Source organism: Culex quinquefasciatus, chromosome 3, assembly GCF_015732765.1.
Source record: "Culex quinquefasciatus strain JHB chromosome 3, VPISU_Cqui_1.0_pri_paternal, whole genome shotgun sequence".
Classification (NCBI taxonomy): Eukaryota; Metazoa; Arthropoda; class Insecta; order Diptera; family Culicidae; genus Culex; species Culex quinquefasciatus.
In genome coordinates this window covers 89,773,285-89,799,113 of record NC_051863.1, presented here as the reverse complement: position 1 = coordinate 89,799,113, position 25,829 = coordinate 89,773,285, and the positions used below count along the sequence as shown (strand labels likewise).

The 25,829-nt window shown below is 42.1% G+C and overlaps 2 protein-coding genes across 7 annotated transcripts in view; both read left to right on the top strand.

Moving 5' to 3' along the window:
* The window catches only part of LOC6053025, a 116,832-nt gene that overhangs the window by 41,129 nt on the left and 49,874 nt on the right, over positions 1 to 25,829 (top strand). Inside the window, exon 1 of one of the 5 annotated variants that reach the window (XM_038259783.1) lies at positions 23,460 to 23,476. The exons of 3 other annotated variants lie outside the window; for them this stretch is intronic. The gene's annotated coding sequence lies outside the window, so the exon portion shown is untranslated. Of the gene's footprint in view, positions 1 to 23,459; positions 23,477 to 24,613; positions 24,632 to 25,829 lie in introns of those variants that run through there. One more of the 5 variants, XM_038259782.1, reaches the window with a different exon arrangement.
* Positions 11,218 to 12,775, top strand: LOC6051957 (pre-mRNA-processing factor 17). Of its 2 annotated transcripts, XM_038259791.1 has the most exons (3): positions 11,218 to 11,321; positions 11,393 to 11,928; positions 12,064 to 12,775. In XM_038259791.1, exons 2-3 carry the CDS (start codon positions 11,902 to 11,904, stop codon positions 12,244 to 12,246), a joined length of 210 nt encoding a protein of 69 aa, XP_038115719.1. In that variant the 5' UTR covers positions 11,218 to 11,321; positions 11,393 to 11,901; the 3' UTR covers positions 12,247 to 12,775. The 2 variants fall into 2 exon arrangements, with proteins under 2 accessions (XP_038115719.1, XP_038115718.1); XM_038259790.1 differs by lacking the exon at positions 11,218 to 11,321 and having other exon boundaries at positions 11,354 to 11,928.

The window sequence follows — 25,829 nt, the reverse complement described above, 5'->3', positions numbered from 1 at the left end:
AAATTAAAAATAGTGTTTTTTTGCAAATCAAGTTTTAGTGACAAAAAGTTAAATTAAAAATCACCAAATTTTTTTACCGTGTATCATTTTTTTCAGTGTAGTCCATATCCATACCTACAACTTTGCCGAAGACACCAAATCGATCAAAAAATTCCTTCAAAAGATACAGATTTTTGAATTTTCACATATCATTTTTGTATGGACAGCTGCCAAATTTGTATGGAAAATTATATGGACAAACTAATGATGCAAAATGGCTTCTTTGAGCATACCGAAGGCACCAAAAAAGTTTCAGCCGGATTAAAAAATACAAAAATTAAAATTAAAGAAAAAAGACCGATTCCGTAGAGAACTGCTCACTACATTTACAATACATATTTAGTCTTTTTCCTTGTTACGAAAATCTTATATAAATTGTCAGCAATATTTATTTTTTTTAAATTGTTCGAAAATAGAAATATCGAAGACTGCATCTACTTTCAATGCAAATTTGCAAGCACATTTTTAGCTACAAGATACCATCAACATAAAAAGAAAATTTTGTTTGCATTTTGGTACGCTTTTTTAGGGTATATTAACTTTGGATACTGTCACTTAATTTTTTAACAGCTTTTAAACTTTTGTAGGAAGAAATTACATGAGTATTAAAAAGTGTTCATTCAATAACAGACTCAAGTATCGATATGAACCTGCCGAAATATATAATTGAATATGTAATTGGAAAATATTGTGACATTCTATGTATGCATATAATTAAACTTAATGCGCGTATTTTTGTTTGTTTTTTTTTATAGAAAAAAATTATTTTGAAAGGCCACGTGGTCAGCCGTAGACCCCCCCCCCCTCTTCCCATGGCTTTTCATGGTTTTTTTCGGTCGGATTTCGGAACCCCTCCCCCCCCTAAGGAGGCCACGTGGTTTATGCACGACCCCTTACATCATAATCCATTTTGAAACACTTGTTGTTTGTAGCTAAGGGGTTACCGAAAGTAAGAAAAAGATAATAAAAAAAAAACTAAAATTGCAAGGAAAAATGGGATAGAAATAGGGAAAGCTTAAAACTAGATCACAGTTGTTTATCCTTTATAGATGTGCTCAATCATCAGCTCCCCGAGGGCCAGAAATTGCTCCGCCTTGTTACGGCAGGTCCGAAACCGCGTCATCATCCCCCCCCCCCGCGAGAGCAAAGAACTCCGGCAGGGTGAAGAGATCTTCCCCGGTTACTCCTTGCTGGGTCGAATCGCCGCTACCGGCAGCGACCACGCTTGCAAACGACCGCCCCCATCCAGGAGGGAACGCTGGGTTGTCCGCTGGCCAGCTGCAGGAACGGCTGTGCTCGTACTTTGCTGAGGAGGAAGGGACGCTGCTGCTTTCTTCTTCCTCTTTTCTTGCGGTCTTCTGCACTGGGTCGAATGTGTAGAACTTGAAGTTTTTACGCTTCAATTTCTCCACAACCAGGTCGAAGTTCTTTTGGTCAAATGTGAACACTTGCACTGACGATTTACCTATTTTGATGCAGTACACGAGGCCTTCCAGCTGCTCATCAACATCGTCTGCCAACGTGTTCAAAACGAAAATTGTTGGTGGTCGTCGTTCCTTTGGAGTAATTACTTTTTTTTGGCGAAATCATTTTTTTTCGTGCACGTTCATCGTCGTCGTCGTCGTCGGTAGTGCTACCGTCGGTTTTGTTGTAGCTACTTTCCTCGTCACTCAGTCTCACGAACTTGTTACTGGTGGGAATGTTGGCGGATGTTGATGCGCCATCGGTCGACAGATTGCCGGAAGGAGCTGAACGGAGCCTTATAGGGCTGCGGCCCTGGACACGGTAATTAGGGTGTAATAACTTCGGGTCGAATCTTTTGGCGCACACACTCTCCGGCACGATGGCGGTCGACGCGGCGTTGGTTTGTTTACCTTTTTGCACACGGCCGGTAGACGAACTTCGGCAAATCACTGTAAATTACAGCGAAAAATTTCGGAAAAACGGAATAAAAACTACACGTAGAAAAATGTTTTGCAGAATCAGCCGAGGTTTGAATTAACAAAATTTTTGTTGAATATAATCATCGCCGATTTTGCGTTGAAACAAACCTTGATTTTCTCAATTCCACAAAAGTCATTTGTTGTTTTGAAAAAGCTGCTTTGACGTTTAGCGTTGATTCAAAAAAAAATCATGATTTTAAATCAACAAAACTTTTTGTTGATTCAAATATGCCTTATTTTTCTATAAGTTATTACTGCGGGCGTTAATAATTAGAGTTCACGCACGGTGATACGACCGCAAGATAATGGTCGCATGACAGCCGCATGACAACCGCAGAACAAATTTTTGGTTGTTGTCAAAGGTTGCCTAGAGTTTTCAGCTGACTTTTTAGAAAATATTCAAAACAAACCAAGTTGACAGCCAAGTCAACGCAGAATTTCAGTTCAACTTGCTGATTTTTACACTGCGGAAGTTAGGCGGCAATAATCTCCTGTCACTCACAGCTAAGGAGAAACGTGATTTTATCTCGCAATAAGCAATATTTAGAATTGTTCGAATTCTTACGAAAACGAAGTTGACTTTATAGCTGTCGGCCACTATTGCTAGTACCAACCACTAGTGTCTTCCTTTTAACTACAAGGACTTCGCCGCCCTGGGCTCCTAAGTGTTTGATTACGGCACGGAGCGACAGCGCCGGATAGTTCAAATTCTTACAGGAACATCAATAATTATAATTATATTACTTTAACGGTGCAAAACTACATCCCTTAAAGTACTCTCGAGCTCCCTCCGTGTACGCACGAGAGCATGCAGCTAGTGCTCAGTGCTCCATCGTTTTTTCGATTTTTTTCGCCGTAATTGATTGTGGTTACCCGCGAGTTTGCTTCTCCAGCATGCCAAAGGCCGGCCGTGGCCGTGGCAGTTCGAGTGCGGCCTCGAAAAACCCGCGAAGTTCGTCTACCGGCCGTGTGCAAAAGGTAAACAAACCAACGCCGTGTCGGCCGCCATCGCGCAGGGGAGCGTCAGCGCTGAAGGCATCGACAAAAGTTACTACATCCTGGATATGTCCCAAGATCACCAGTGCGAACCCGTTCCGGTACTTCCGGTGCCACGACCAGTGGCACATCAACATCCGCCAACATCCCCATCAGGAACGAGTTCCAGATGCTGAGCGACGACGAAGAAAATAACAACTCTGACGGTAGCAGCACTACCGACGACGACGACGACGATGATGGTCGTGCACGGAAAAAGTGCCGACGTCAAAAAGAACAACTCTCCAGCGGAACGTAGACCACCTCCAATTTTTGTTTTGGACACGTTAGCGGACGATGTTGACGAGTTGCTGGAAGGCCTCGGATATTGTCTGAAAATCGGTAAGTCGGCAGTGCAAGTGATCACACTGACCAAAAAGAATTTTGACCTGGTGTTTGAAGAATTGAAGCGTAGCAACTTCAACTTCTACACATTCAACCCCGAGAAGCCCCTGTTAAGGTTGTCTTGCAGGGTTATCAAGACCGTCCGATCTCCGACCTGAAGGGTCACCTTTCGGACGCCGGAATAAAACCGCGGGAGATTAAAGTGCTCTCGCGCAAGACAACGGTAACAGGTACACACACACTGTACCTGTTGTACTTCGACCGCGGCACCGTCAAGATCCAAGACCTGCGGCGGACTAAAACGTTGGACGGTTTTTGGGTAAACTGGCGGTTTTACACCAAGAACCCGACGGACGTAGCGCAATGCCACCGTTGCCAGAAATTCGGCCACGGCTCGCGGAACTGCAACCTCCGGCCCCGCTGCGTGAAGTGCGGTGAGTCACACTCTCGGAGGCGTGCGCACTGCCACGAAAGGCGGACTTGGGGGACAAGGCAGAACAAACCAAGCCGCGCGTAAAGTGCGCGAACTGTGACGGCAACCATACCGGCAATTACCGCGGATGCGTCGCGCGCAAGGCCTACCTCGAGGAGCAGGAAAAGAGAAAAAAGAAAGCGTCCCACCCTCCTCAGCGAAGTACGAGCGCAGCCGTTCCTGCAGCTGGACAGCGTACGGTTCCAGCGGAAAACTCAGCGTTCCCTCCTGGTTGGGGGCGTTCGTTCGCCAGCGTGGTCGCTGCCGGTAGCGGCAGTACGGCCCAGCAAGAAGTCACCGGGAAGATCTCTTCACCCTGCCGGAGTTCTTTGCTCTCGCGGGGGAGATGATGACGCGGTTTCGGAGCTGCCGGAACAAGGCAGAACAATTCCTGGCCCTTGGAGAACTGATGATCAAACACATCTACAAAGGATAAATTTTCTGTGATCTAGTATTAAGCTTTCTCTTCCTCTATCCCCTTTCCTTTGCAATTTCTGTAAGTTTTTATAGTTTTTCTTACTCTTGCTAGTGCCTTAGTTAACGAAATAATTGTTCCTAAATGGATTATGATGCAACACACAGCTGTAAGGAACTCCAAAACTCTGTTATGCACTTCAAAATAACTCATTGTATCTTGATTATTCACCAATAAAACCGAATTGAATTGAAATTGAATAAAGTACTCTCCACAAAGTAATTTATAATAAAGTTTGATTAATATTACAATCCCGTTATTGCAGGATTGGGTCCGTAAGTTTGACAATTTTGGAATAATAAGACAACAACTTCCTTCGTTGTTGTGCACCCTTAAAGAATGTTTCTTAGCCAAAACTGGAGTGTATACTAGGGTGGGTACGTTTTTCAAAAAGTTCTCGGATCAAGTTTTAGTATGGTTCCCCTTGTGGGGCATGCCCATAGGGTCTTTCATGCCAAATATCAGCTCATTTGGTTGTAAACTGGCTGCGCGCATCAGGGTTAAAGTTTACATGGGAATTACTATGGGAAATTGGAACTTTATGTTCAAACGCTCCTACAGGTCTGGGAAAATCACGCGCCAACTTCTGGTATGGTCAGGCCTATGGGGAATGGTCTGGAGAACACTTTTCCCGAAGAGAGCACATGGATTCGTTGTCCCTAGACCTGGCGCATCGGCAAACAATCCGATGTCTCCGGAATCAACGGTTTTCGCTCAAAAAGCATCAAATTTTCCTTAGCATGCTATGAAAGCTCGATGAACACCGCGACGCCATACGTCAGACAGCTACCACGTGGGTGAGAAACGGCTGGAATATTCAATTGCAAACCTTATTTTAACTAGAAAATGATCATTTCGAGTAATCCTGATATTATTTAGTCGAATTCAGAATCTTTGCATAGCAAATTTGTATTTTTTTGCAAATATTTCAACCACGTGGTAGCTGCCTGACGTATGGCGTCGCGGTGTTCATCGAGCTTTCATAGCATGCTAAGGAAAATTTGATGCTTTTTGAGCGAAAACCGTTGATTCCGGAGACATCGGATTGTTTGCCGATGCGCCAGGTCTAGGGACAACGAATCCATGTGCTCTCTTCGGGAAAAGTGTTCTCCAGACCATTCCCCATAGGCCTGACCATACCAGAAGTTGGCGCGTGATTTTCCCAGACCTGTAGGAGCGTTTGAACATAAAGTTCCAATTTCCCATAGTAATTCCCATGTAAACTTTAACCCTGATGCGCGCAGCCAGTTTACAACCAAATGAGCTGATATTTGGCATGAAAGACCCTATGGGCATGCCCCACAAGGGGAACCATACTAAAACTTGATCCGAGAACTTTTTGAAAAACGTACCCACCCTAGTGTATACTCTGCCACGTGTTCGCTGTTTTATATGTGGCGTCGTGGTTTTCACCTAGCCGTCATAGCATACTAAGGACAATGCGATGCTTTTGAAGGATGAATCATTGATTTTGGAGACACCGGATCCAATGCGCACCTTGGGGACAGAATGGACAAACTTAATTCCTTCTGGAATGTGTTCATTGGACCATCCCCTTCACACCAGTCTTTATTCCGAGTGAATCCATGTTGTCCCAAGACCTGTAGGAACAATTGAACGAAAAGCAGAAAAGCCCATAGTAATTTACATGTAAAATTTAAAACGCTGGGGACAGGCCAATTCTCAACCAAATGGGCTGATATATGGCATGAGAGTCCCTATGGGTATCCTCTACTAGGGGAACCTCGATTTGCCTGATACTGAGAACTTTTGGTTTTGGATGAAACACCCTAATACATACACACATTATTATGAGTTTCTTGAAACTTCTATTTGGAGGGGACAAGTACCCATCGTTCGCACAAAGTTGTGGGTTGAAATGTATGAGGTATGATGAAATGTCAAATGCATTTGAGATGCATATTTGACACACGTCATTAACTTTGTGTTTTCTTGTCTCTTTTAGCCGAGGCCACTTGCCATGTCCCGTCCGTGTGGATCAATCGGACCGCGCACTGGATTCACAATCCAGAGGTTGCTGGTTCGAATCCCGCGGCGGGCGCTCTAAAATTCTTAGTGTAAATATGGGTATCCGGCACCGTCGCTCCGTGCCGTACTCAAACACTTAGGAGTCCAGAGCGGCGAAGTCCTTGTAGTTAAAAGGAAGACACTAGTTGGTACTAGCAATAGTGGCCGACAGCTATAAAGTCAACTTCGTTCGTTACTTGCCATGTTCAGTTGGGATGAGACGCAATCTCTTGATCGTTATCAATTCAAAAAAAAAAGTTGGTTGCATACAATGAATACGAATGCTCATTACAGTCTCTTATGCCTAACAGACACCAGTGCGAAACCTGGTATGAATCGACTGTATCAATACCCACGTTCTATAAACACTTCGTTATATCTTTTTCAGCTCAACATTGTCTTGAGAGTGAGAACCATATTTTCTATGCTTCAGCTGATTGTCAAGGTTAGCTTTCTTTGTAACGGTGAACTGATGATGTTGAGGTTCCAGGGCCATACTGAGTACTTTCTAAATAGTTTTGATGTGTGTTGTGAATTGTTTTGTAGTTCAACGTCTTCTGGGGTTTGTTAAAATAAAAATAAAAATGTAGGGCTGTAAAGTCGGAGTCGGAGTCGGTGGAGTCGGGTCTTTTTGGGGACCTGGAGTCTGAGTCGGAGTCATTAAAACTCGGATAGCCGGAGTCCGAGTCGGCTAAATTTTATGAGCTGGAGTCGGAGTTGGAGCCGGAGTCGAAAATTTCAGGTAAAACCGGAGTCGGAGTCGGAGTTATCCAAAATTATAGACAAATTATGAACGTTTTTTGGTTCAGTTTGTTCAGTTTAATTCACAAAACATGTTTATAATTCAAATTAATTTTTTGAATCGCGTTGAAATTTATTCATTTTTTTTTTGGTTCAACGATTTATCAGATTCCAATGACACATTCCGCCGTGACGTTGCAACGCTTTGACTTTTCTTTTTTCAGTATTTCGGCTGTAACTCAAAAAATACATTGACAAGTTACATATGTTATTACAGATTCCAAAAGTACATAAAATTTTCTATAAGAAACAATGTTGAAACATTATTTTAAGCGTATATTCCAATTTTGAGAGGGAAATATGTAGCGTGACGTTGCAACGCGTGACTTTTTCTCAATCCTGACCCAATTCATGTTTCGCCATTAACTCTGCTCTGTTAAACGGCAAATTTGGAGTTCTTCTTCAATTTTTAGTGTAAAATTGGCAAACAAATCGAATGCAATCATCAGTTTTTCAAAAAAATCAAACCTCGATTTTTAAAAGACCACTTGCATTTCGTGACGTTGCAACGCTCTGTTTTTGAAAACAGGGTTTTTCGATGCGTATAAATTGAATTAATCATCGAAATTGATTTTCAAATTAAATCGATTTATGTATTCAGTTTTTCCCATTAATATTCATTTTATATTCATGCCACAAAACTCAGTTACAATGTGTATTTTTTTAAGGGATATCAGTCTTATCTATTTTTAACGTTTTTGTTAATTACTTTCGATCAACCTGTTATTAAAATCAATATTTTTTAATGTCAAAAATATTTAAAGAGGTTCATATTAAATATTTAAATAAAATTTCACTTTATTTGATATTGCAAGTAACATAGATCATCCGTTTTCAATGTAATTTAAATAACTTTTTGTTGGCAAAAGTTAAATTGACTTTGATTTAATCTCTTTCTAAAATATCAATTTATAAACTTAAAAACGATTCATGCTCCAATTCATTAAAACACTGAAAAAATAAAACCAAATAAATATTGAAGAAAGGATGTTCTTTCTTCAGTTCAATTATTCGCTAAAAACCAAAAACTGTCTTTGAATTAAACAGTTTCTAAAGGTACTCCTCATCTCAGCTTAGGACAACTACTATACCAATATAATACTGCAACAACGTAAAATTTTAAAAAATCTTTTTACGAGAACGCCTTCAGAAAATATTGAAAAAAATAATTCGCACAAAATATACTAGTGACTTCCCAGAAAAAGATTTTCGAAGCCATCTGTGACCAATATATCTTTGTGTTTCAATCACTAGCGTGCCCAGGTCCTCAAGGAAGGTGGGGCAAAAATATTAGAGTTTTGAACATTTCGTCGTTTATGGACACCCCCTGCCCAATTTTAGAACAAATTTCCGAGGATGGTGGGGCAACTGCCCCATGTTGCCCCACCCTGGGCACGCTAGTGGTTTCAATTCAATTAATATAAAATTTAAGACTACATTGATTTGGTTTGAAAAAAATATATTCGCAAAATTAACAAAATGAAGCAAAATTAAATGCATTTTCACGTGAGCAACTCCAAAAACCAACACAATAGATTCAAATGCTTTTCCTTCGACCCTCACTTGCTTTGCACATCAAATGAATGAGGAAATTATTTAGAATCAGCTGATCGTCGACCAAAATTCCTTCACTCTTTTTTCGCATGAAGTTCACGCGAAGGTCAAATGAATTTCACTTTGATTTGCCCCAATCGACTTGTCCTTCGATTCTGAAGTGAAAGTCACGTTAGAATCACATGTTTTGATAATGAAAGCTGCGTGTCGAAAAATGTCGATAAGTCAACAAAACAAGATGGCGAATTTCAGAAGCTCTCTGTTTGAACTCTTTCTTTTAAAATAAGTTTATTGAAATAATATTGAAAATTTATGAAACATGGATGAAAAAAACTTATTGTACAATAACGGTAGGTACTACAAACTATATTGTATAATGATGGAATTATTTAAACAAAATTTTCCAACACTTTTCAGATAATCAAGATGCAGCTCTGAAAAAAGCTTTCTGGGAGCTGGTCAGTTTTCGTCGATGCTGAAGTTCCTACCCGTGATGTTCTCTGACGGTCCGTAGCTGTCTGTTCCCAGCGGATTCGGCCGGGAGGTGTGATTATTTCTAAGAAGATGAAAGTCAGCGAAAAATACTTGGCAGTGTGTAAAAAATAAAATGATGCGTGTGGTGATAGTAAAAAATGAATAATGTAAAAATTTGGCAAAAAGAAAAAAAAATAAAATGTTAAATAAAAATTCATAAATATATATTTTTATTGAACCCGATTTAAAATCACTCGAAAATCAATGGAATTTCATATTATATTCACTAGAATATCATTGCAAATTCAAGTGAGTCGTCACGTTAAGTTCACGTGTTTTGAACTTGAATTAACCTGTCAAGCGAAGATTTTTTTCCAAGGGATTCACACATGACAATCACATGCTAAGTTGTATGCGCCTTTCTTTCAGTGCAGTGATAGGTTCACTTTTAAATAATATTTTTCGTGCATACCAGGTTAATCCTCTTCCAATCCATCCAACCAAAGCACGATGGCATCGCAGTTAATTTGTCTAATTAAACAAAATGCCAGATGCTGAATATCCTGAAACATGCCCAGGTTGTGGTCCTGTTAAAGAAAACAAAACACAAAGTATCAATTCTCAAACAGAATTTCCAGTTTTTTTTATCAGATAATCCAACATGATGTTATAAAAAAATAGAAAAGGAAAGCAAATAATACTTATCTGAGTCAAAAAATCGTTGAAATACTTCTTCCTACTAAGTATTTAGAACCAGCATGTACCATCGATTCAGATGGACTCTACACTCCACCTTCAAAAAAGAAACTGCTCGCGAGTTGCTCAATAGATTACCTCCTCCGAAATAACGAGAGAAAGGTTCTTCCTTCTGTCATGGACACCCCTGAAGGATAGAAGCAATGTGACATTGTCACGTCCCTACCCACAAATCAGGTAATCAATCACGCGACACCAAAATCAAAACAAACTTAACCAGCTGTGTTTTCCTCCACCGAGAACTCCCGTGTCCTGTCAAATCCGCCAAAATCGTTCCGGCGTTGATCCGTGTTTAGACAGCACCTGCAGGAGGAGGAGGAGGAGGAGGAGGAGGAGGAGGAGGAGGAGGAGGAGGAGGAGGAGGAGGAGGAGGAGGAGGAGGAGGAGGAGGAGGAGGAGGAGGAGGAGGAGGAGGAGGAGGAGGAGGAGGAGGAGGAGGAGGAGGAGGAGGAGGAGGAGGAGGAGGAGGAGGAGGAGGAGGAGGAGGAGGAGGAGGAGGAGGAGGAGGAGGAGGAGGAGGAGGAGGAGGAGGAGGAGGAGGAGGAGGAGGAGGAGGAGGAGGAGGTGTGTTTGCATTGTTTGCATTGAATCGAATACATTTGGATAAAAAAGAAAAAAAAATCACTTTAACAACTAATCCTAACATAAAACAAAGCAGGAAAATTCACGTCCGTGAAAGCTTGTGGTTTCTTACGACGATTTGGTTGGTGCCTCGTCGTCGCTTGCTGCCGATTTTTTACAAACTCAGCCCGTTTTGGGCAGCTCCGATTCTTGGTCGAATGATCGCCGCCGCAATGGAGCACTTCCATTCGAGCAGTTTTTGCTTTTTTCTACAATGTATTTCTTACGGAGCGAACTGTCAAAAACTGCTCGACTGCGGGTGCTCCATTGAAGCATTTGGCTTCGATGTTCTCGTTGATTATTTCGCAAGCTTGAGTTTAGTGCTCACCTCCGCAGGTTGCACAATGACTCTTGATGAAACAGTTCCTTCCACCATGTCATGCAAGCAGTTTGAACATTGTGTCACGTCACGGTGCACTGGACGATAACGTTCCCAAGGCACGATGATGTTGAAAATTGCCCGAACTGCTTTCAGCTCCGAGGGGGACGTCACTCCGCGATAATTCACTAAAACGCACAAAAACGAGCTCGAATAACATCAACGCTACTCATCGTACCGAGTTTTCACCTATCGCCACCAAAAAGCAAGTTATTGCAAGTTAACGCGCGTTAAAGCGAGTTAAAGCGGTCAGCGTCTGCTCGACTTTTGAACCAAACGAAATCGATCTTGCAACCTTGCCGTCTTGAATCGAGCAGTTTTTGATCGTGTTTGGCAACTCGTTTTTTTGTTTTGATTTTTTTCCTGCAGTTTTCGTGGAGAAAATAAACACAGCAATCTGTAAGTTTTTTTTTATTGCTAACGATCGGAAATGTGGGAAATGTTTACTTCTGTGTGAATGTCGGTTTCAGCCCACTCGGTGGCAAAATCGCTGAAGGTTTGTGCCGCTCCGCTGGGAGTCCCCTGGAGCAGATCAAGAGCAGGTGGAATCGTTCCGTTTGCTGGCACCGACGATGAACCAGTTAAGTTAAAACCCGCGGAGTGGAACTTGCAGAACCGGAACCGGAAGGACATACAGGGATTTTTGGACCATGAGGCAAGAACGAGGATGGCGAACTTGCGTCGAGGCCGAATGGGACCGAGCGGATTAAGATCGAGAAGATGATGTCCAAGAAGCAGTAGTGGAACCGCGTTAAGATCGAGGAGAAGTACGTGCTGCACATCAAGAACTCGGTCGATTATCTGGGTCGATCGTTCCTGCAACAGCCGTACGACGTCGGGGTCAATCTACGCAAAAGTGGTGCCACCGACCGGTGCTTGCTCCCGTAGGCTCACATCCACACCTAAACCGGTCACACCAAGGACATTTCTGCCATCCAGTGGTTCCTCAAAATCGGCCCACCTGTTGCTGTACTGCAGCATGGACGACCGGATCATAATCTTGAAGGTTTACTACCAGCGGCATTGCTTGCGAACCTGCTCGGGGCAGGTCGTGCGGGAGGACTCGGAATACAAGAGCTTCTGACTGGAAGACCAACTGAAAATAATTGGATAAGAAACCTCAAATTTCTTTCTCTTACAGTGGGACACACGCAGTTTGGGCTCGGTCATCACGATCACCTTCGTCGATGATAACCGGCGCTTCATGACAACCTCCGACCTCACCTCCGACAACGAATGCTTGCGAGACATTCCGGTGGACATGGACACGCCGATCCAACGATGTACTAGATGCCCGCAGGTCAGCCTATCCCCGAACGGCTAGTGGCTCGCCTTCCAGAGCTTGGAAAACAAGAATTGTCGTGCTTCTCCAGCTCCTCGCGCATACTGTTGGCCACACGGGTGCGTCCAATGGAGGTCCGCTGTTGAATCTGGACTTCCGCGAGGACATCACCAAAAGGAACAGCTTGCCAGCACCGGTGCTGGCGGAATTTAACAAGGGGGCCATTCCATAGCCACCGGCACTCATCGAAGGGACCATTCCGCGCAACAAAGATGACCCAAGTCCAAAGATCTGCAAAGTGCTGCTGCAGTTCCGTCTGTGCCAAGGTGCCGACCTTCCTAAAGTTAAACAGGGCCAAGTAAATTCTGCACTTCACCGATCCGTACTTCACATACCTCTACCTCTCGCTCAAGACGATCCACAGTCCGGCTTCGTCAAGCACCGAAAATGCTGCAACACGATCACGGACAACTTTAAGATCAAGCGCTGGACGCACCCAACCAGCTGGGCAGTATTCCGAGAAAGAATCGAGCAGCTTTCAATAATGGTGGCAACTCCAAGCTGGACGTTCCCGAGTCACTGCCCGCATAAACGAGAACCTTAAAAAAACTTTTTGTTAAATGGTTTACTTACCATTTCAGAGATCGTAACCACTATTTCAAAAATGGTAGGAAAACCTTTAAAATACCATATCGGAAATGGTACCCTACCATTTTTCATAAAGTTCGACCATCTGAGATGAGGGTGGTTAGCAACGGTAACCTTAAAAATCTCCGAACAACGTTTCGTCGGATTACCATTTGTGTAATGGTAAAAATAAAGTTAATTTTCGAGTGGAAGCGACCTTTTTCCTCCGGTTTTTACTGTTTCAGAAACGGTTTTTCAATGGTATTTTAAGGATTTTTTATACAATTTTTAACCTTGCTGCTACTGTTTTACAAATGGTTCTTAAATGGTTTTTTAGGGTTTTTCTTGCTATTTTTATCGAGCGCTACTATTTTAGAAATAGTTTTCACATGGTTATTTAAGGTTAATTCTATATTTTTCTCCCAGTTTCACTATTTGAGAAATAGTTTTCAAATGGTTTTTAATAGTTTTTCTAGCATTTTTACCTACCTAATTTTTACAGAATTGTTCACTTTTTGACGGATAGTTCACAACAATAATATTAAAACTTTTTTGGCTTTAATTCTAGTTGATTGCCGATTCTGTTCGGTTGATCATACTGCCAAAGTCGTCCAAACCTGAAAAAAAGAAGAAAAAAATCACAAAGTATCGAATAGAATGTAACATTCAAATATGTGTACTTATCTGATGATTCAAATGATTTCCTTGACGAATTATCAACAAGAAAAATGTAAACAAAGTACCTGATAAATCAAATGATTTGTTTGAAAATTATACCTGCGCACAAAACGTAGACAACAACCAGCCGCACAAACGTTTCACTTCAGACTGTTTTTGCCTGCGCCAGCCTGCAACGAGTGCAGGTAACGAGCATAGCGAGAGAAGAGAAACGAGAGAGCGCGCAAAGCAGAGTAATAATACTCTGCCTGGCGGGCTCTTTCGTTTCTCTTCTCTCACTACGCTCGTTTCCTGCTCTCGAAAAAAGGCCGTAAATCCAAAATTATTTACTGTTGAAAAATGATTCGCTCATACAATTGAAATAAAGTAACAATTATCACAAACATGATATGCTTAAAATTGAATCGTCAACGAAACTCAAAGGAATTGAAGCGCATCAAAAGGAACCGACATTTTCGAGCCTTTTTGTTCTTGAGCTCCTCAGTTTGTTTTCTCTTTTTGTTGGTTTAGATTCTGTCAACTAAAATTGGTAAACTTCGGATTGGCTTTCTTTGGCAGCTCAAATGTGGATAAAATCCAGGGCCAAGTAAGCCAAATGATGTCCACATAACTTGGTACTACTGGTGCAGCTGCACGACGAACACTTCACCGTAAAGTGAATGCCTTTACCATATGGTTAACAAACTCTCTGCCAAAGTTGTCATTCTTCGCTTTTATCAGCCCCACCATCGTTGAGTAGATCGTACACTTTTCCGGCAACTTAGTCAGACAAAATCTTGTTCCGGAAGTTGCCCAAATCCGACTCCAGCACAAACCCAACCCCTTATGAAGCTACAGACAAAAAAGTTTGATTCTTTCATTTGAAAACAAAACTTAGTCAAATTTGGTAAACGCTTTTTGCAAGTTCTAACTATTCTTCAAATGGGTATTTAATGTTTCTATATGGTAATCGTGAATCAATATGAACCATTTGAACTTAAAAACCACCTTATGATTTAGGGTAACCATTTGAGTAAACATCCTCAAATAGTTTTTTAAAGTCATCAAGAAAATAGTTGACCATTACAAACATTCAAATAACTCTATTACTAATGGTTACCATTTGACAAATAGTTATCAAGGCCGAGCTTCCGTGGCCGTGAGGTTACGGGTTTCGCCTTGTAAGCGGAAGGTGATGGGTTCGATTCCTGTCTGGCTCGGCAAAGTCAGATCCCTTAAAAGAGTAAATAAGCTCACTGGGAATACTGACCGGTAGGGGATGGGTTTCGACTAGCGGCGTGCTGGGTTTTCAATCCAGAGGTCGTGAGTTCGATTCTCGTACCGGGATGATGAAGTTTTTTTAAAGGTCCGCCAAATAACATTATTACAAATGGTGACCATAACTCATAAGGTTGTTATAAGGTCCTCACTAGAATTCATATAGTTTTCGTTTATCCGGGTGGTCTCGCGCATCAACTTTCGCACCCGATTCCGCTTCCGATCTACCACGGCCCCGGTCTGACCGGTTTTCTCCTCGAATAAAACTGATGTTTTACAAAATAAATCAAACCAATTATAAATGAAGAATTATTTATTTTATTTTATTCAGCAAATGATTAGTTTGTTAAAAGAAAACGCACCATATCCATCATATCATAATTTACTATTGTCTGTTGCAATTACAATACTTTGTGGGGTGGGGAGGGGGGGCGTTAATAGCCGCCACGCCCGGCAGTTCGATGCAGACGCTTCTTCCGCCGTGAACCTTCTGGAGTTTTTGCCGGATGTTGTTTAAGGAACATCCGCTTGGCCAACGTTTGAACCGAGCTTCACATTACCAAGAGAAGGTTAGACAGCAGCGACGGATTAATCAAATCCGCGTCCGTGAAAATTCTTGTGATTCTTGGGAATGTGGTACGAGGACACGGGCGGTTCGTTCAGCAACAGTTGACTGCCAATCGTATCTATCTGGTTCGCTCCAGGAAGCTTTGACAGGACATCCTATCCGATTTTTGGGCACCGTGCACCGTCCAGAACCCACTAACACAATCTGTGGCTTCAACTCCTTTCATGTGACCGGTGGGCTGCAGGTTTTGCTCTCCGCAGGTTCATCGTCGTACATCACCGTTGGAAGGCTCTTCGAACTCAACACCGGCCCCATCGTGCGAAACAAAGCACGTCAGTTTTCATTCATGTTCCGTCCGGAAGTTGCACTCGCTGAAGCCAGGCCGCTGGTGTCCCTCTTGACCAGCACAACGCGGCGAGAATCTTGCTTCTTCCACTCCGGGCGCCAACGTTTTTTTACCACCATCCGTCCGGTGACGGAGAAAAATTGAGCAAAACAAACTGCTCGACTGATTTGACAACGAGAACTGTCATTTGCTCTTGACAGTTCTCGCTGTCAAAAAAATCGAGCAGTGTGAAGAGAGAACGCAAGAAAAGGTAAGCCAAAAAGCAAGTTATCGCGGTTAACAAGCAAGTTAAAGCGGAAAGGTGAAAGTGAACGCTGCAAAGGTTTGAAAAGGAAGCTTTATCGCTCGGTTAGTGCGGAAGTGACGTCCCCCTCGTTCAGCTCAGATTGCGTTATCGATCCTTCCTCAAGATAAACCAGGTACAGCTGATCACGATACTTGATGTCATTATTGTGTCTCATCATCTTGAAGACTTCGATCACGTTCAACTTAAGAGTTTTGAGCTCTTCTTTCAGCACACTCACGTCGTACAGACCACGGAGGACTTGTTTCATGGAGCGTTTACCTGGATCGTCATGGCTGTAGTATTCAATCTTTGTGTTGTTCAGGAAATCCCGAAAGTAGTTGTAATCCTTTCTGGTAGGTAGCATAATTTTGAGTCCATCAGCACACAAGCGAATGGAAGCTCGTAAAGCACCAGATTTGATAAACCCGGTCAGCCACTTTCGCACCGAATCCGATGACGATGTTTTCACAAAAATGGGTGGCAACTTTTCCCGTCGTTCAAATTCTTCCTTCTCGCTCACGTCCACAGGGAGGGTAGCGTACTTGTTTCCAGACGAATTTTGAGTATTCTTCAGCATTCTTTAACTTCTTCAAATCTGCCAATTCTCTTAGTGAGGACCTGGGTGCTGAAAAGACAGAATGCGTATCGTGATTTTCGAATGCTCCCTACTGCTACCCACTAATACATCTGCACTACAGCTGTAAACATAAATAAAGTAGAAGGTTATGTTCAAGCTACCGGAACATAGCCATGCGCAAATCTGAATTATACAAAACGTTGATTGAATTATCCTCTAGACAAAATGATAATGAAGATGTTAGCAGGGAAATGGGCTTAACTAAATCATTAATTTTTAAAATAGAATCTGAAAAATTAAAATATTATGAATCAAAACTTTCCTCAAACAGTATCCTCACCAACGAAAGGACGAACATTTATCAGATTATTGCCAGGCATAAATTCAACCAAAGTAGTAGAATTGAGAAGCTTTTAGATGGGTGTAATGAAATTGTCGGCACAGAGAATATTAAAAAGTTTTTATTCAACCATTTTTCTGAAAATTTCAAAAAGCACGACTTTTTAGAACCCAGTTGCAGATCAATGAATTATATTAAAAAAAGACTAAATCAGGACGACTCGAACTCGATAATTGAACCTATTACCGAAGAAGAATTAAAGAAGGTAGTATGGAGTTGTACAAAGAAGAAAACCCCGGGCCCTGACGGTATTTGCTATGAATTTTACGTCAAGCATTTTGATTTAATAAAAAATGATATGATTAAGGGTGCACAGCAACCGAAGAAGTTGTTGTCTTCTTATTCCAAATTTGTCAAACTTACGGACCCAATCCTGAAAGAATCTGATTGTCAAAATGGTCAAACTTTATTGTAAATAACTTTGAAGACTGTAATTTAGGGGATGAATAAAAAATCATATCGATAGTTCCCGTATTTTTGAAGATACTAAAATGTCTGTAACAGAAATCTGGGTGTAAAAGCGATGGTTGATGTGTACCGTTAAGTTATTTAACGACTTGCTGCGTGGTAATGTTGTAATTCCTTCTTCTTTTTGCGAAGGAGTAATAACATTGATACCAAAATCTGGATGTGCGGAAAACATTTCTGGTTTTCGTCCCATAAGCCTGTTGAATTGTGATTACAAGATTTTAACAAAAATACTTGCAAATCGTATTCAGAATGTTTTGGGAAATATCCTTGAGGAAGGGCAAACTGCATGCGTTAATAGCAAATCATGCGTGGACAGTCTTGACATGCTGAGAAAAATTATTGTCAAAGCTTCTGGTTCAAAAAGATTTAAAACTGCAATCGTTAGTTTCGATATGGAACGCGCATTCGACAATGTTAGTCATGATTTATTGTGGAGCATATTATAAAAATTTAACTTTCCGGACCAGTTTATCGCATGTCTAAGAAATTTATACCGAAATGCTACCGCCAGTGTTCTATTTAACGGGCATTTGACAAATTGTTTTAAAATTGGCAGATACAAGGCTGCCCACTCTCGATGCTACTTTTCGTAATTTACCTGGAACCATTGATAAGAGAGCTCTATTCTTCTGTTACAGGCATGTTACTAGATCATAGTTTTATTAAAGTGGTAGCGTATGCGGACGACGTAACAATGGTTGTTAAAACAGATTATGAGTTTGATAACGTGCTGAAAATTATTGAAGAGTTTGGGAAATGTTCTGGAATTCGATTGAATAGTAAAAAATCTTCTTACGTACGGATTAACAACTGTAAATTAGGACCACAGATTCTTAGAGAGGAAACACAAATAAAGGTACTTGGGATGTTAATTGTAAATAATTGGAAAGATATGATTGATAAAAATTACAGCAAAATTATATCAGCATGCAGAGGGAAATTGAATTCAATCTGCATTAGAAATTTAAATTTTGTTCAAAAATCTTGGATTCTAAATACGTTTATTCTTTCGAAGTGCTGGTATCTTGGTCAAATTTTACCGCCAGACAAACGCCATATTGATGAATTGAAGAAAATGGTGTTAAGATATTTCTGGGGTTCTCAAATTTTTAAAGTTGAAGCAGGACAATTATATTTACCCTTCGAGAGAGGTGGATTAGCGTTAGTTGAGGCAGAGGTAAAATTCAAAGCATTATTCATTAGAAATATCTTATACAAAAATAACGTTGTTAATAGAAAACACTATCTTATAGACAATATTTCTACAAAGAATATAACTCGGAATACATATGATTGGGTGAACATTGCTATTGAATACGAAGCCTACGATTTTTTGAACACATCGGCACTAATTTATAGCTCGTTGTTGTCTAAACAAAGCTGTGAACCGAAAATCCAGAGCAAGGCGCCAAGTCCTGACTGGTTGAGCACGTGGGAGAATTTTAGTGAAAATTATATGGACTCTGATGCAAAATCTATAATCTATGAAATTTTAAACGATATATATCCAAACAAAGAAAAATTATGCAGCTATAATGTGAGGGGATTAAATAACGCCGAATGCGAGATTTGCAATGAACTTGATACAAACTTACATAGAATAACAAATTGTACAAATTCAAAGGAAATTTGGGAATGGGTAGTTGAAAAAGTGAATGTCAATATGAAGGCAAATCTTCCGGATCCAATGGAAATCCTTTCTGCATACATAGGAACAAAAAATAGAATTTTTCAGGCTGTTTATTGGATTGTGTCAGAAGCTATAGTTTATAATATGAGGCATTACAAGAATCCATCGTTATTTGTATTTAAAAGCATTCTCAGGAATAAAAGGTGGGATCAGCGACAGTTTTTTGTTAGGAGGTTTGGAAAATATGCATTTGTTTTCTAACAGCGTTGTGTATTCAAAGATTTAGATGTACCTACATATGTAACATAAAACAAAAGTGAAATAAAATTGTATTTAAAAAAAAAAAGATCCATGACATTTTTTTTGCTGCTGAAGTGACTTGTTTTGAAACATTTTGGATCTGTTGATGTTAGACTTTTTGCTCAGTAATTAAGTGCTTCGCGCATGTTTTGTGCATAGACTAAACGATGGGCGGCCAAAAAAGACCTTTTTTGTTTCCTACGTGACGAAAAATTGCGCCACAAGAGCAACCAAATGGATGTCCCGAGGTTAAGAATCTTTGAAGCGCAGTGATAATATCGGAGTAATATTTGTAACCAGTGGGTGTGTAGTGAGTGAATTCCAGTGACACAGGGGCAGGTTAACGAGTGTGTTCGTTGAGAGTGAGACGATTCGGTTTGTGTCACCCACGGAGAGCGAGCGCGACCACCCCGTATGAGATCGCCAATGAGAAGGAGTAACGCCGCTAGCCACCACCAGAGGGCCGAAGAGGATCGCAAGGATTGGTAGCCGTGGCGAAAAGGATGATGATGATGATGGGGCGAAATATGGGATTCGCCGGATCAGAGGTTCGCGGTTCCATGTCCTGCCGTAGATCGGCCATTTGCCCGGTGTATAGGAAAGTGTACGCGTCGTATTGATCGCGAAGAAAGCCGTCCGAGCTACGCTTAAAGCTCCGCGGCGTGATTAAGTGAAGTGCCGCGATTCACCAAGGAGAAGGACTTCACGGAGGACACGGAAGGACCGTGCAAGACACCCCAGGACCCCGTAGTTTTTACTACAGAACGCCGGAATCCGCGACTCGGATATCCCGGAACTACCCGTGGCTCGCCAGTGGTATCCCCAACTCGTCCACCGTGCACAATCGGTGTCGACCAGCGACCAGCCGCTCAAAGCTGAGTCGTGTGAGTCCTCCATCTGGGAACCACGAGCCACACACGAAGACCTGCCCTACACCAACCTCCCTGCGCCGGAAACCGGGCAAGACCAGCGGTACCTTCGGGGACAGCTGAAGCTCGAGTCCGTCAACACACTCGAGGACGCGCAGAGGGCAGGCAAATGAGGGTCAAGCGAAGGCTGCAGCAGCACCAACCTGTGCGTCGGAACGCCGACGGCCACGACAAGCCACCCCAGGCCAGCGAGCAGCGCGAGCAGGCGGAGGTCGGAGACAGCGATCGCGTCAGCAGATCCAGCAGCAGCGGCAGCAGTAGCTGAGGGGCCCCGAGCAGCAGGTCCGCCCACGGACAAGGAAGAAAGAGTGTTAAGGTAGGAGATAGACATTAAGGAAGTGGGTTAGGACGGAAGGAAAGGTCAGGTTTAGGAGGAAGCCATGACGAATAAACGTGACAATTTTGACGAGTAAACCGAGGAGTTTATCTCAAAGCGAACGCCAGTGTTTTCCTGCCTCGTGAGCATAATTTAAGCCGACCCTGAGGTTCAAAAGGAGTTATTTGGACCACCCACTCACCCCATTGAGTTTTATGTCTCGATCCCCTTGCCTTGTAGCATGAAATAACTAAGAGGGTCACCCTAGTAGACCCGAAAGTTATATATTATTCAATATTATGTCGCAGGTGCGATTCATAATTATTGATAATTCGTCGTTAAAATTTTAAATTTCATCATAAACATAGGCTTTGCGTGAGATAAAGCGTTTACTGAAATGTTAGTGACGAATTATGCCAACCTCGATTTCAACCCTCTTCCACTATTCGGCACCTAGGTGAGGACCGCCTCTTTTTCTTGTCGTGAGGCATTTTTTGCACTTATTAGCACTTATTTGGTGTTTGAGGGACGCACGTCTGACTTGCTGCTCTGCTAATCGCAGCCTGAACAAAAAATGATAGAGCCAAACTCGACAGCTATTTTTAAAGGAGATTGGACGCTGAATCGAATGGTGTCATGAGATTTTCTATTGAAATCAAACTTTGATGCATTTTGCGCTATTAAAAACTTTTTACGCAATTTTCTCAATATACATGCGCTTAAATTTTGAATTAAACTTCACCATTGTGTTCCCCAGACGATTTTACATAAGAATCATTTTTTTTAATGTTGGGCAAATTGAAATCTCTTGAGATAACGATGTTTTAGCTTGCAGATGCAGGATTTACCCTGGGTGCCGAATAGTGGTTCGCAAAGCGGCCTCAATTTAGAACTGTCAAAGCGGAACCAATTTACTGTTGATAAAATACTCCCAAGACGTAGCAAGTATTGTAATCGATCAATAATTTATTTTGTCAGGAATAAAAAAAAGTCAATGGCGTCAAACTTTTGAAGTATTCGAAGTCAATTAATCTTAAGAAGAGGGTTGAAATCGAGGTTGGCATAATTCGTCACTAACATTTCAGTAAACGCTTTATCTCACGCAAAGCCTATGTTTATGATGAAATTTAAAATTTTAACGACGAATTATCAATAATTATGAATCGCACCTGCGACATAATATTGAATAATATATAACTTTCGGGTCTACTAGGGTGACCCTCTTAGTTATTTCATGCTACAAGGCAAGGGGATCGAGACATAAAACTCAATGGGGTGAGTGGGTGGTCCAAATAACTCCCTTTTTGAACCTCAGGGTCGGCTTAAATTATGCTCACGAGGCAGGAAAACACTGGCGTTCGCTTTGAGATAAACTCCTCGGTTTACTCGTCAAAATTGTCACGTTTATTCGTCATGGCTTCCTCCTAAACCTGACCTTTCCTTCCGTCCTAACCCACTTCCTTAATGTCTATCTCCTACCTTAACACTCTTTCTTCCTTGTCCGTGGGCGGACCTGCTGCTCGGGGCCCCTCAGCTACTGCTGCCGCTGCTGCTGGATCTGCTGACGCGATCGCTGTCTCCGACCTCCGCCTGCTCGCGCTGCTCGCTGGCCTGGGGTGGCTTGTCGTGGCCGTCGGCGTTCCGACGCACAGGTTGGTGCTGCTGCAGCCTTCGCTTGACCCTCATTTGCCTGCCCTCTGCGCGTCCTCGAGTGTGTTGACGGACTCGAGCTTCAGCTGTCCCCGAAGGTACCGCTGGTCTTGCCCGGTTTCCGGCGCAGGGGAGGTTGGTGTAGGGCAGGTCTTCGTGTGTGGCTCGTGGTTCCCAGATGGAGGACTCACACGACTCAGCTTTGAGCGGCTGGTCGCTGGTCGACACCGATTGTGCACGGTGGACGAGTTGGGGATACCACTGGCGAGCCACGGGTAGTTCCGGGATATCCGAGTCGCGGATTCCGGCGTTCTGTAGTAAAAACTACGGGGTCCTGGATGTCCTGCGGTGTCTTGCACGGTCCTTCCGTGTCCTCCGTGAAGTCCTTCTCCTTGGTGAATCGCGGCACTTCACTTAATCACGCCGCGGAGCTTTAAGCGTAGCTCGGACGGCTTTCTTCGCGATCAATACGACGCGTACACTTTCCTATACACCGGGCAAATGGCCGATCTACGGCAGGACATGGAACCGCGAACCTCTGATCCGGCGAAGTCCCATATTTCGCCCCATCATCATCATCAACCTTTTCACCACGGCTACCAATCCTTGCGATCCTCTTCGGCCCTCTGGTGGTGGCTAGCGGCGTTACTCCTTCTCATTGGCGATCTCATACGGGGTGGTCGCGCTCGCTCTCCGTGGGTGACACAAACCGAATCGTCTCACTCTCAACGAACACACTCGTTAACCTGCCCCTGTGTCACTGGAATTCACTCACTACACACCCACTGGTTACAAATATTACTCCGATATTATCACTGCGCTTCAAAGATTCTTAACCTCGGGACATCCATTTGGTTGCTCTTGTGACGCAATTTTTCGTCACGTAGGAAACAAAAAAGGTCTTTTTTGGCCGCCCATCGTTTAGTCTATGCACAAAACATGCGCGAAGCACTTAATTACTGAGCAAAAAGTCTAACATCAACAGATCCAAAATGTTTCAAAACAAGTCACTTCAGCAGCAAAAAAAATGTCATGCTGGAGCTTGAACATAACCTTCTACTTTATTTATGTTTACAGCTGTAGTGCAGATGTATTAGTGGGTAGCAGTAGGGAGCATTCGAAAATCACGATACGCATTCTGTCTTTTCAGCACCCAGGATTTACCTACCATATATGATGACTTTTGAATCGTGGACCGGTTCGGATGCTGGTGGATTTTCCGACTACGTAACTCCGGGTTGGTACGAAAAATCAATTCTATTGATACAAAGACCCCCAAAACGATATTATATCCACTCCAAAATGTTTGTTTAGCAATTCTATGGTTATATATTGACATTTAGATAAATTAAAAGTTTGCAAAATTAAGTTTAGATAAGTTTTATATAGAATTTCCAGAGTTATATAAACTTTTATACTAAGTAATTAGTAAACTTTATATTGCGCGTATTCCCGAGAAAGACACGCGGCATACCAGCCTCAAAACGACGCGCCGCACTTTCAGCAAATGCGCGCTATCAAATCCCATACTGCGTGTTTTGCTTCTGTTGATATTCTTCTTCGAATTGCATGGCATTGTTGCCGGGTATGTTTTTTATTGCACCAATAGTGCAGAAAATCGCTGGCAACAGTGTCTGCGGCACATTCTGAAATGCCTTCGGAGTGTACCATTGAGAGAAACGGACAATATTGCGCCATGCAGCAATTCCTAGAGTTTTGTGTCAATCGTGCTAGGCCTAGATTTTTTCATCACACTGCTTTGCAGTACTGAGAACTGTCAACTTGGCGCACTTTGCACCTCAGTAAAGTGCTGCGGGATAATTTTCATCACAGTTGGCAAACTGATTTTTCATCACACCATCAAAACAAAACAACAACGACTTTTGACAACAATCTTGTCACCAAGCTGTTGTAGCATTTAAGTAATTAAGATGGTCTGTTAAAGGTTCCTGGCTCGATTCTCGTAGTTGGAATTTGAGTTTTTTTTATGGGTACCATTATTCCCACGGCTCGAGGCAATGATTTTTTCGGACGATTGTTGCCCAATTTTGGGTGATGGTTAATTAAAATTACGTGCAGTTGACTGTAAATTCAACAATATTCTTAAAAAAAACCAATAGACTGTGGACGAAAGAAATCTGTATATTTTTCAGTATGGTCAGTTTTGTTGTTTTCAATTCTTACCTTCTCTTAATTACACTGTTGTTGACTCTTAATTACCCAATTATTGACATTATTACAAATGATTACAGCCCTAAATGACATTGGAAGATCGGATAAGCTTCAGGGTAGCGAAAGGTAACCAATCGCCCTCTTCAACGACGAAGTTCCGAGCATCCGTACATCTCGCCCGTTTTCCATCATCTGTTCGGCAAGCTGACGAGGAACCGCCGTAAGCCAAGATGCTGGCACGAACATAGCTACATCCCGGCACCGAAGACCAGAATTCCACAGCCGGAACAAGTCAAGTCCTGATAGTCCCAGGAATGGCAAGATACTAGGTGTAAGAATACAATTGCTTGTTCCGGCTGTGGAATTCTGGCATCGAGCCGTGGGAATAATGGTACCGTCTACGGACTCAGCGAATACAGCTCGAAATTGCCGATAGAATTATGCCCTCGAACTCATTAGAAAAAAATAACCCGTCAAAAAAACTCAAGTTCCAACTACGAGAATCGAGCCTCATATTTAACAGACCATCTCAATGACTTAACTGCTTCGGCTACAACAGACTAGATTGTTGTCAAAAGTCGATGTATTACACTTGTTTTGTTTTGATGGTGTGATGGAAAATCAGTTTGCCTACTGTGATGAAAATTATCCCGCAGCACTCTACTGAGGTGCAAAGTGCGCCAAGTTGACAGTTCTCAGTACTGCAAAGCAGTGTGATGAAAAAATCTAGGCCTAGCACGATTGACACAAAACTCTAGGAATTGCTGCAATGCGAAATATTCAATCCAAATTATTTTTTTAATCAGTCAAGGCTGCCTATTTGGAGTTGGGACACTAGATTGATGGTGATTTGTCAACAAATAACTGTATTTATGTTAATTTTTCGAAAGGTGTACCAACTTTTTTGCACCTTTTTTGATTTTTGTTATAGTATTTGTTGTATAACTTTTTATAGAAATCATATTTTCATGAGCTATAATTCTGAACAAAACGTGGTACTAGGTTTCTATCAAACTGTAAATTGTTTACATGTTCCATCACAAAATTTGCATAGTGCCCAAGTGGTGTAAATACTTTTTTCACATACTGTACAGTCATCCCTCATATTCGGAACAATTTACAAATCGGCCAATGTTAAAAAAATCATAGCAAATCTAGTAGCAAATCGATAATTGAACATACCTAGTGATTCGCTTTTACCTTCATGTGAAAGCTTTCTTGTGATCTTTCGTTTGATGTATTGACCGACTGTAAATTTTTACTGTACTTTTACTAGAAAATAGCATGAGAATGTCCAATGTGCTTAATGCTTGTGACAAATTATTACAAAAGTGTTCCGAATATGTGGGATGACTGAATGTGACCAAAATTCTTACTGAATTTTCTCGGCTTTGGATGAGCCGATTTTTACATTTATT